Source organism: Apus apus, chromosome 3, assembly GCF_020740795.1.
Source record: "Apus apus isolate bApuApu2 chromosome 3, bApuApu2.pri.cur, whole genome shotgun sequence".
In the NCBI taxonomy this organism is placed as follows: domain Eukaryota; kingdom Metazoa; phylum Chordata; class Aves; order Apodiformes; family Apodidae; genus Apus; species Apus apus.
The window spans coordinates 80,822,533-80,834,837 of record NC_067284.1 but is presented as its reverse complement, the minus strand read 5'-3'; the positions used below and the strand labels follow the sequence as shown (position 1 = coordinate 80,834,837).

The 12,305-nt window shown below is 38.2% G+C and overlaps 1 protein-coding gene across 2 annotated transcripts in view; it reads right to left on the bottom strand.

Moving 5' to 3' along the window:
* Positions 1–426: 426 nt before the first annotated feature.
* The window catches only part of AHCTF1 (AT-hook containing transcription factor 1), a 45,394-nt gene continuing 33,515 nt past the window's right edge, over positions 427–12,305 (bottom strand). For both annotated transcript variants that reach the window (XM_051614022.1, XM_051614021.1), the window contains exons 28-36: positions 11,804–11,998; positions 10,971–11,397; positions 9,250–9,355; positions 8,259–8,365; positions 7,443–7,627; positions 2,971–4,798; positions 2,098–2,231; positions 1,545–1,648; positions 427–899 (exon numbers count right to left, since the gene is read on the bottom strand). In XM_051614022.1, the coding sequence (XP_051469982.1) occupies positions 707–899; positions 1,545–1,648; positions 2,098–2,231; positions 2,971–4,798; positions 7,443–7,627; positions 8,259–8,365; positions 9,250–9,355; positions 10,971–11,397; positions 11,804–11,998 (3,279 nt within the window). In that variant the 3' untranslated portion in view covers positions 427–706. The remainder of the gene's footprint in view (positions 900–1,544; positions 1,649–2,097; positions 2,232–2,970; positions 4,799–7,442; positions 7,628–8,258; positions 8,366–9,249; positions 9,356–10,970; positions 11,398–11,803; positions 11,999–12,305) is intronic.

Sequence of the window (12,305 nt, the reverse complement as noted above, 5' to 3'; positions counted from 1 at the left end):
TGTAAGCATCACACCCTCTATACAGTTAATTTTTTGCTGACAATAAATTGTAAAAAATAATGAAACATCTGAGTTCTGATCTATTTTATGAATGAAAGAGCAGCTTTCCCAAAGTTTAAGACAAATACAAAAAAATATTGCACAGCTTAAAATACAATTGTTTACATTCTGACTTCAATACAGTACAGCTCAACTGTGAATGTAAGGAATTACCAGTTTGTATTATGAACCCAATCATTTGTACCAGGTCAAACATAATTTATAAAATTTAAACTAGTATGTTTTAAATGTTTACTTATTTTATAGATAGGAGTTCTAAGCCAACTTTTTGAGGGTCTAAATACTCTTGCAAACCAACATTAAATTTCTGAGCAATACAGGCCATTCAACCCATTATTCCCTCAAAAAGCTATCAGACAGTAAGCATATTGTGAAGTATACATTTTTATTTAACATTCCTAAAATAAGCTGTATTTACATATTATATAAATGTATGAAGTCTTAATATAAAATAGAAAACTGCATTGACTGAGGAAATCACACTCCATATGGAGTTACTTATTGAAGACCATTTGTTTATGAAATTTTACAATAATTTATATAAATTACCTCTTCCAAATTAGATGATTTTTTTTTTCTTTTTACTAATCCATACAATTTTGATGACTTTACAAACAGTGGTGTACATTATAAACTTAAAAAACAGTTACAGCATCTTCCGGCGCACAACTGGCTTTGGAAAATTAGAGAGTCTTTTTTTGTTCTTTCGCAGAGTCTTCTCTGCTGTGTCTGTGGTTTCTTTCTGTTTGCTTTTTGTTCCATCCATTGGACTTCCAATAGGGGAGATTAATTTTATTTCCACTGGTGGAGGTGACCAAGAACCTTCCTTTCCTGTGGTTCTGAGAGGGAAAAAAAGTATCAAATTTATTTTTTATTATCAACATAGTATTTAGGAGAGGGACAAAAAACTGTGAAATGACAAAATCAGTACCAAAGAATTACTTATGGATTTTTTGGTAGATAAGATCAAGGCACAAAAGGTACATAAATAAGCTTCCTTTTGCTTTCACTCCTTGCCAGACAGTCCCAGGTATTCTCAATCCCTCTTCATATAAGCTTTTAGAACCTCCACCAGAGATTTTAGGAGGCAGATGTGCTCATAGAAAGTTTTCCAGAAGAACTGGAGAATACGTCCAAAAACAAGAACTACTTTTTTACTCATTGTCTGACTTCCTTGTGCCTTTTATGGGGAACTAAAGACTGTAAGAGTGTGGTTTCATGAGGTGGAATAAGACAATGTTTAAGAGCACAGCTGCTGCAAAAAATAGTATCCACTTGCCCGTTTCTATCCCCTCCCTCTTCTGTTTCCATTAGAAAACAAAACCATTAACTGAGGGAAAAAGATGCCTTTTAGACCAACAAGCTGGACAGGCTCATGAAGTCAAGAGCAGAACTGCACAGCCAAATGAGGAAGTTAGGTGGGTAAGAGCTGAATCACTACCACAGTAAAGGAAGACAAATAATTGTAAAAAATAATTTCATACTTGCTCGCTTTCTTCATTTTGGATTTTGCAGTTCTACCTCTCTTCAAATTTTGCTTCCCCACAGACTCCTCGGATTGGGCATCCTCTTCTTTAATTGGAAGCTCCTATGTTAAGGCAACAAAAATGTTACTAAGTTCTTGCACTTCTGCAGAATACAAATGAATGTTTCTTTTTATGAAGAAGTCATGACAGTTATTTCCAAAATCAGTAGAGTTCCTCTCTGCAAAAATAAGCCTTACATCTCAAATTACTGCACCATCCTCAAAGTTCAAATTCTGGAACTAAAAGATAATACTAAGTAAGTTTAAATAAAGCCTCTGTGCCTTTTGTTGATGGCAAAGCAATTCTTATTAGTTCTTGACTTGTGAGATTCACAATTTATTTTTGTAGACGCTTTCCATGAAGGAAAAAAATATTAAATTGTTTAGCTGATTAATGTAAAGCTCTCTTCTTAGATATACCTTCAAGAAAAAAAGACAAGGCATCACAAATGCTGTTTGAAAATGTGGTACAGAGAAAAAAAAAAATCAAGAACATGAAACAATTTACTTACTGGTTCTTTCACAATTTGTGAAATGCTAGATACATTTTTTCTCCGTGATCTCAAAAGAGGGGGTGAAAAAACAAACTGAGAAGACAAGTCTGGGTCAAAATCCTTGAGCTGCACAGGTTGGTCTTCTTTTCCAGCTGTAATGACAATGCACTGTTAACATGCAGAAATATTATACATGTAGGATAGTGAAGTTAAATTACAGTTGATAATCAAGAGCACAAAAGCCTCCTGAAACAAAAGGTCCAATCAGGTTTCTAAACACTCAGTGCATAAGTATTTTCCCCCTAAGTAACTGACTCTTGGGATCCATTGTTTTACTATGAAACAACAATAAGCCTGTGTAGTGATTTTACCTGCACTTACATAATCAAAAAATCTGTGTTCAAGAAGTATCAATGGTCCCTACACATCTTAGAAAGATTTTTTATCAAGTAGTCTACTAAAAAGAACTCTATGCAACTGGAACTTGACAAAGCGTATGTTCATGAAAAACAATCCCAGAATTAAACAGCTGTATCATTTCTTGCAAGATGCAGTCCATTACAAGTTAAAAACTGAACATCATCTGGAACCGTGTCTCCTTTGTTTCTGTGCCATGGAGGAGGGATGGCAATCACCTATTACGATACCCTCCAGTTTTCACAACTGATTGAAATTAAGCTAATGACAGAAATTATCAGCCTCCTTGTGTTTCCACCACAACTAGCCAGTCAGTCAAGTAGAGTTCAGAAAAAAAGATGAACTGCCTCTTCCCAAAATTTTGTATGGTTATGTTCTTCCCAACACTCAAAGCCATCCTCAGTCTGTTCTCTGTGTTTTACAAAACAGCAATATGCCTTATTTTTTTAATGTAGACACAGATAGTGCACCTACCTTTAAATTTCTTTGTCAGCTTCATGAGAGGAGGAGAGAAAAGGAAGGCCTCACTTTCCTCAACAGACACTTTCTGATGCATGGCAGTATTGCGAGATCTTGTTCTTGTAACACGATCTGTTTTGGATGCTTCATCATGTCCTGATGGGTTTATGTCTTCAAGCAGCAAAGTGCTGCCATCAGGTCCTTGTGGGAAGGCCTCCTGCCCTGTGTCATCTTCCAATACTGGTCGTCTCTTTCTGCCCCGACGCCCTGTCCTTACTGTAGTCCTGGGTGTAGTTGGTTCCTCCTTTGGCTGTGCAGGTGTTAGCTCTTGAGTATCTGTTGTTTCCGATTTAGTATGTGTAACTCTTCTTCCTCTTCTCCTAGGAGTATCAAGGGTTTCAACTTTCTCACCTGGATGTGTGTCCTCCTGAGTAGAGAGAGATCCTGTGTCTGCCAAGAGGTTTTGTGCTGCCTTCCTAGCACTTCTTCTAGGAGTGACAGGAAGTTTAAATTCTGTTTGAGGTGGCAATGATTTAGACAGATCAAGGTCAGAAATTTCTGAAACTTCAGATAAACTAATCTTTCTTCTTCTGCCTCTTCTAGTTGGCATAGGTGAAAGGAGTTGGTCACTAGGCTGCACCTCTTGATCCTTGACAACCTTTTCAGTAAACTGTAAATTGATGTTTTTTAGTTTTCTTGCACTTCTGCTGGGACTAACTGCTGGTTTTAGCTTATGATCAATCTGGCCAGTTTCTTGACCTCCTGATGAACTTTTTCCTCCTCTAGTCCTTTTGGAAGTAGCAGAAGCAATAAGGCTACCTTCAGCAAGAGAAGTTTCTTCATTAGCCTCTTCCAGGAGTTCCGATACAGTTTCCTTTATTCTTCTTAATCCTCTTCTTGGAGTATTTGCTATGGACTGCTTACCGATGGACAATGTTTGTACATCAGAATGGCTGCTTTCTACTTTTTCTGAATTAGTCTGCTTAGGCTTCCTACCTCTTCTTGGAGTAACAGGCACCACAGGTGTTTGCTCATCTTGAGCATTTTCTGCTGTTTGAAGACTAGAAGTCTCAGATGCTTCTTTTGTACGCCTGGTACTTCTCCTAGGAGACAGTGCAAACAGAACTGGTTTGTCTTTCTTCAGTAGTTGCTCCTCATCTGCCAATGGAATACTTAGACTTCTACTCAGTTGTCCCCTTGTGCGTGTTCTAGGAGTGACAACACGCTCTACTTGATGTCTACTGGTTTCATCTTCCACTTCTTCTGGCACAGTTGTTAAGGGAGTTCTTGCCTTCTGGAATCTAGTTACTTTTTTACCTATGGTTTCATGAATAGACTGTTCTACGACTTCAGATGTAAATTCTTTACTTCTTGTGTCTTTGATTACATCCAGTAAGTTCTCAGCAATAGCTACCTTAATGGGTTCAGGCACATATGGGAGTGACTCTGCAATATTTTGAGATTCCTGATCACTAGTTACAGTGCACACTGAATTTGTAACATGTTCTTGGTTTTCTGTATTTCCTAAGTTGTTCACAGGCTTTTCCTCTGTTGTAGTGCCAGCTGGTTTAGAAGCATCTACTGCTGTAGAGTCTTCCATCTCCGCTTCACCTTCTTCTCCTTCCAAGACTAGAGTAAAATTACTCTGAGATATAAAAAGCTCTCCATCTCCCTCAGCTGCATCACATTCACCATCTCTATTCTCAGGCAAATCACATGCAAACCGTTGCTCTATAGTATCATAGCTGTATTGAAAATTTCCTGATGCATGTAGTTCACTATACGGTGATGCTTCAGGTGCTTCTTCTGAGGTTTGTGCCTTAACCGCATTATCTTCAGTAACCTGAAGTTAAAAAAAGGTCTGTTAATACACTATTAATTACCAGACAGACTAGCTTCAAACAAATGGAGATACATGAAACTGAGGACAGTGAAATGCTGCTTTTCCTTTTAGATCACCACTGAATGTAATGCTAGAAACATACAATGCACTCACTACTGCAGATAAACGTTGATGTGTTAAAGGGACAGAGAACAGAGTATGCGGTGTATGGACTCACATATTCCATTTCTGGTATTTCTCTTCATGACTAACAATTTGCCATCACCCGCCAACAAAGTGAGCAGTTTAACTATACAAGCTGTAAACACAACTGGCACAAATCATCACACTGCAGTACTTTCTGGACTGACTACAAATCCACAGAGTAACTGATTCTGTATCTAACAGGGTAAAATATAATTATGTCCCCAAAATTTAAAGTTTCAGTCATGAGAGTTGTGACAGCAACACTAAGTCAAACTGGCCAAGCATCACATCCAACAACTCAATGCTGCACTTTAAAGAATCACTTGGATTGCATGAGACAACACATATATCCTGAATACCTCCATCTCATTTCCTTCTAGATCCACATGAGATACTCAAACTTTTATGTTGGAGCAAAGAGTATCCATTATGTATTTCAGGTGAGTCAGATGGTCAAGATCATTCAATCAATGTTTAAAGACCTTTGCCCAAACCTCCAAGTTCCCATGCCAGCTAATGTTGGCAGAAGCAGCTCCTCAACAACAGCCTCCATAGAATTTGTCTATTTTCTTGCCTCCTGCCTAGTTAAAAGTTGCTAAAGCATCCCATTATAGCAACATGCCACGCTTCAAAACTGAATTCAAGAAATACTGGTCTGCAGAAACTTTCCTGTTACACTTACAAATTTGCAAACAAGAAAGGAGTAAGTAGTTTGTCCTAAATTCAATGAAGGCAGACAAAGCAAAAAGAGATGTTTACATATAAATCAGCAAGAACCAGTGTACTAGTTTTGGCTGGGACAGAGTTAAATTTCTTCATAGAAGCTGGTATGGGGATAGACAAAGGATCTGTGCTGAGAACAGTGCTGATAACGCAGAGATGTTTTTGTTACTGCTGAGTCATGTTTACACAGTCAAGGCCTTTTCTGCCTCTCACACCACCCCAACAGCAAAAAGGCTCGGGGTGCACAAGATGTTGTGAAGGGACACAGCTAGGACAGCTGACCCAAACTGACCAGAGGGATATTCTGTACCATATGATGTCATGCTCAGCACGTAAAGCTGGGGGAAGAAGAAGGAAGGGGACACACACACATTCAGCATGATTGTGATTTTCTCCCCAAGTAACCATTATGCACAATGCCTAGAGATGGCTGAACACCTGCCCGCTGATGGGAAATAGTGAATGGATTCCTTACTTTACTTATGTGCCTAGTTTTTGCTTTAACTCTCTTTATTTCATCAACCCATCAGTTTTCCCACTTTTACTTTTCTGATTCTCTCCCCCACTGGGGGGAGGAGTAAGCAAGCATGGCACTAAGTTGCTGGCTGAGTTTAGTTAAACCATGACAACCAGTTATAATCAAATCAGAGAAACCTTCAATGTACTGCTACATGAATGACTGCAGAAGCTTTGTGGCAATCTCATGTACCTACTCTCGTCTTCCCATAACAAATTTTCCATTTACTTCCATAAATGATTTATTCACAAGACTATAACTATCTTCTCTATAATGTTCCCAAAATCCCAAAGCTGAGACGAGCTGAACAAGTGACTAAACTTCATCTGAAATCTGGGACACTGAAAAGCATTTTCTGTTACTTAAGACCAATCTATTTGTGGTCCACCTACCTTTCAGCTTGTATTTCACTCTGAATATTATTAATTCCTGTCATTATAATCCTATAGGAACCCTACAGTATAGTCTACGTGATACTTTGAGGACATCCACAATGAATCCATATGACCCCTCAGCCCCAGCAGAAGCAAGCACAACGGGGAAAAACATGGGACAAGTAGAGAACTGTAGTTCTAATTTTCAGTCCATGTGAACAACCTTTTAAAATTCACATTTTACAATGCTCGCATGCTCAAACAAAATAAACCCCTTTTTTTTACAAAAGAACAGAAGGTAGCTGGCAATATCTTGATGGTGAAATTAATTCATTACTGGGAATTCTGTTTATGTTAACAAGAAACAAACAGGAAAGGATCTAAGCACCTAAATGATCCTGAAACGAGTTTGGTCCCCACATCATTCAGCCATTTGGTAAATGGCCTTCAGTATCGAAAAGATGCACTACCCAGCATTTCTTACTGTCTTTAACATTAAAAATACTGATTTTTTTTTTCAAGTCAAGTAAGAAACATTTCAGTTCTAGCAAACCAAGTTAATTCACGGTTATTTTAAAAAATAGTTTAGATTGTTTTGGTTTTTTTTCCAGTAGGCAGCTCTCAAAAGGCCAAGTCTTGACAGGTTTTATTCTGTGTTATAGGTACAGAAAACGCACAGGAGATAAATGTATCTGCCCTTACAGAATGAGGTTTTAACTCATGTTAATCAGCGAAAGAAGCTGAGGCTTTTTTCTGTGCCTTCTACTTGTCAGTAGGACAGAACTGTCCTCAATTTGCAAAATATTTTCTTATTTTGTAGAAAATGGGAAAACAGTTTACTTACATTACTTTCCTGTGTTTTAGGAAAACTACTGGAAACAATTATTTCTTCCTGTGGAAAAGCAACATTTTCTTCCACTTCATCTCCTTCTAGGTTATGTTCTTTACGTAAATCCACACACTTCCCCTCAGGGCCGTTTTCTGAACGAGTCCTGACCACATCCTCACTGTCAAGGAGACTTACCACAGCTGGAAGAGATTTATAAAATTTAACTGCTATATAAATGACCCAGGTTTAAGTGACAGAAATTAACAGAGGGAGCAGAAGCCAACAATTGAGTTCTCCATCCTGCCACATACATCAGGCTTTTTCCAAAAACTAGAAGCCAGAACTATCTGGTCTATCAGGCAGATTCACAAGTAAAAAACAAAAAGTACGAAAAAAAAGACGGAGGGGAAAAATCAGCTGGCAAATCTGTAAGAGAAAAAGAACACCAGCGAAAAGGGTGGTTGGAAAGGGACACACATAGCTAGTTCTTTTTCATAGCCCGAATACTGAGAATGCATCAACTTTTACAGCAGTAACTCAAGCAGAAACCTCGAAGCACATAAATTAGTAGTGTTGTATAACATTAAAACAAACATTGATGTCTCCTTCTAATGTTTTCAACACTACCATTTCTCACCAGTATCTTTACCAAGAATGGGAACATTAACTATGCATTTTCTCCACGGAATTTCTTTGAGAGGGTAGTCTCTACAGCTTAATGAAAATTACCAGCAACGTGCTAGTACTGCTTCTATCTGAGACACCTGTAGGGTTTAGCAAACTACATTTTACTTCAGGAGGTCACACATAATTCCAACATAGTGTACATACATTTATCTTCCTCCCCTGGGAATTCAGGAAGTTGTGGATTTGTTGCAACTGGTATGGCTTTTTCTTCAGATGAAGACGACATTCTGGACTCCTGGTGGTTTGTTTCACTTCATGAACAGAAAGAGAGAAATTAATCATAAAGCTTCAAAACTAGAAGACCTTTACAAATAACTTTCTCACTGTAAAATCTTAAAGTTTCAACATAGAAACAATTAAGAAAAATTCAGAATCCCTTTACTGACACATCTACCTTCACTTCATGATGCATTTTATGCAACGAATCAAGCACTTAACACTCTTCCCAGCTAACACTAGATAACAACACAACAACAGAGCTGTATTAAAGAATGCTCTATTATTTGTCTTCCGAAGAAAGAGTGCAACTGCTTTATTGGAGGTTTATAACACACTGAACAACAGTTTGTACCACTGTAAAATACCAGTTGAAATCAAGGGATACTTCATTGCTAACAGTATCTCTTGATCACTAAGCAGTTGCAGCTTTTAAGTATCTGGCGAGAAAACTGATTCCCTTTCCATAAACATGTTAATTTGGTACAGGCAGAAACCAGAAACTGTCTAAGATACTGCTGGAAAGCATTCAAACCACAAAATAAACATGCTAAAGTTACAGGAATCTCAGGTGTAACTTGTAGCTACACAATTGTCAGACTAAAGCAGGGCTTATGTTCACAGCATCTGCTTAGTAACCCTCAAACTGTAGAAGTTTTATATAGGCTGTTGAATTAAGTCTTTTTTATAGTACCTGAGTCTGAAATGACTTGAGAAAAAAGGGCTCAAACTGACAGCTAGTCAATTGGATTTACATTCATGCCAAATCAGTTCTGTTCACAGACAGAAAGGAAAAGCAGTTATATTTCAGAACATAAGGAAGAACCAATGCCAGGCCAAACTTACAGGTTTCAACCACAGGAAAGCCTGCAATTACATGTTGTGTGAACCCAAAGATGTATCTATTTTATAAACTTACCCTTCACTTGCAGTCCCAAAAGGAGGAGCAGGCTCTGCAGCTTTAAACACCACTTTACCATCCTCAGGAAGGGTAAGACTTTCCACATTTGATTCTTCCACAAATCCTACAAAAACAGATGGATGACTGTCCAGTTGCACATAACATAATTTCTTTTAAAATGCTCATATGACTTCAAAGTCAGCCTTTATGCATTTAACTAGCAGAGTGATCTAACAAAATTGTGCTACTAGGACTTCAACTGCAAAGGATTCTTTCCAGTAAAACAAGAACTCTGATGCATAATTTCAGTCAACAAAATGACCACTGATACTGTTTGCAAACTAAACTTTTTATGTTATAGACCAAATACATAGCAACTCGAGAGAACACACCTCCTTCTTAAAACTGGGTAGCAAGTTTTCTTATTTCTCTTTGTGTATTCATTTCACTCCAGCAATGCTTCCTTCCTTTCTTTACTCCATTTTCCCTCTTCTACAAGAATGCATCTAAGGTTTTGTTATTTTCTCTAGTGATTGACTGGTGGTGTTGAAACCCAACTGCTTGCTACCTTGTTTTTATCTCAACAGAATGAACTTGAGAAACATCCTCCTTTTCTTCTTTGTTTCTGCCATCTGGTCCCTCCAGATCCAGAACTTCCCTTTGCAGACAGCAGGCAGGACTGGGATAATCTTGCTACGTCAGGCCAAACAAGAGCTATACTGGCTGCCTTCTAACGCTTCCAGAGTACTGGAATTGTACAGAACTGTTTGTACCATAGTCAGCAATGACAAAGCTTCTTTATGAGATTATTTAATGGTTAGTACCTCATGATGATTTTTAATGAAAAGTACTTTTGATTTCTTGCCCAAATACAAGACAACTATAATAGGACTGGCAAATGTTTTGGCCTGTCTTAGTAGAAACACTCAGATCTGGAGAACCCCTTTTACCCATGTATATGGAGTCTGTATCTGGGTACTCCTGTTATTTAAAAAGGAGCTGAGGAACTGAATGGATTAAGCTCTATTTGCCAAATACTGACTGTAGCTGTCTTGGCACATCTTCTCCCCATTCCTGTACTACTTCCATTCCCAGCTCTTGATCACCACTCACCAGCTAGTGAGTTACATCTCTTCTAATCTGCCAGCAGACCTGCTCATACGAACACATGCTCAACAGCTGGACTGGCTGGAATTGAGCTGAATTACCAAGGACCAACTGAAATAGGTTTGGAAAAGGTTGCACGAACTGTTCAGACAGCAAAATGAGCAAGCATAGCTGTAATGAGAAGCAGATACAAAAGCAGACTCACTTCCAGAAGAAAGCTATTTAACTGAGCACTAAGGAGGTGGTTAAGAAAAATAAACAATCTATCTAGTCAAAGTATGACTTCCACTAAACTTGCTGCAAAAAAATTGGCAGCCTACAGAAGCACCCCTAAAACATAACCAGAGGCCTCATTTCAACTTGTACCCCTCTCAAAATATTTACCAATCACTGCTGCCTCTCAGCTGTTATTACACAAGAACTGCCAGCCAAAAGCAGTATACATTAATAATGTCCAGGACACGTAGAAGAGGGCTCAAAACACAGTGGCAATTTTAAAAGCCTAGGACAAGGAAGTGCCTGGGACATTTGTGAACGCTCATCATTAACTGCTGCACACATCACCAATTTAACCTTTTGGAGACATCTGAGAACTTTAAAAACTTAGGTTATCATATGTATATGAAACACACCAGCTTCTCTTAGCTCTGATGAATCTGGTTGTTCCAACTGGAAAGGTTTATCTTCAGACATTTCACCGTCTTCTTCCTTCTCTGATTCTTGAAAATCGGCAGCTTCTTCAGTAGAAGAATTAGCTGGTTTAGCAGCTATAAAGATGACATCATCTTCAAAATCACCAGGTGATTTTGCATCATGATACTCCAAAGTAGTTTGGTCTGACCTAGCAGAGAAGTTACTGTTTTCATTGCTGACATCAATTTTCTCCAAGCCATCTCCAGGTATGCTTTCTGCAGACTCTTCCATTTCAGCATGATCATCCTCAGGATTGCTCAGAGTAAAAAGAGCTGGTTTATCTCTACTTTCAAACCAAGCACCCTCCACCACTCCATGATGATGCTCAGATGAAGCTCCAGATAGTGCTTTATCATCTTCTGTTACCTTAATTAAAAAAAGTTTCCAATCAATTATCTGTATATACTTTTTGTCAAAGCAATAATAATAAAGAGCAAACTACAATTTACAACTATCACCTTAAACACTAGCTTAGCTTTTTAAGCTGAGTGTGAAAATTAATGACACTTTTGACTACTCATTGAATTTCCATGACCTTGGAGAACTAAGATGCAGTGGGTCTTGGAAGTGCCTGCTTATACTGACTGTCATCTCAAGGCTGTTCACTGGGATCACTACTGTGTTTTCAAGAACCAAATTAAAACCTGCCATTCTGATTTGCAATTCCAAGTCTCAATAGAAGCTTTGGCAAACTTTAAGAAAACCAAAATCAAACAAATCACAGTCTATAAAGTCTTTAACTGTAAAAATCACTAACTACAGCTCAGCTTACCCCAGCAGTCCATTTTGCACGTGAGTTTTCTTCTCTGAAAGATATTCTAGGTTCCTTTGCTCGTAGAGGAGGAGTAACTGATCGGCCTGGAGATGCAGAGGGAGTTGCCAGGGGTGTGGTGCGAAGGCTGGATCTGAGAATAGACTGAGGAGTAAACCCAGGAAAACCAGCAGATGTGGCCAAAACTTTAGCCCTCTAGGAAAAGAAATAAAACCATTTACTTTAAAACCAGTTAAAACTTCAAAACTGAAGACCTCACTTATCACAAGTGTTCGTTTAAATTACAAAATGAGTCTGTACCAGCAGAGAGGACAGAGGTTTGCCTCTGCACTGCTCTTTTTCCAAAGGCATGAAAACCTTAGTAATAAAAAAACAATGCTCTTCATGTTTCTACCATCTTTTTTTTTTTTTTTGTAATGTCAACAGAAAATGCTGTTTTCAAATTAATTTCCTGAAGAAATGAGGATATGGCATCTTGTTGACTGCTATTTTACCTCCCATC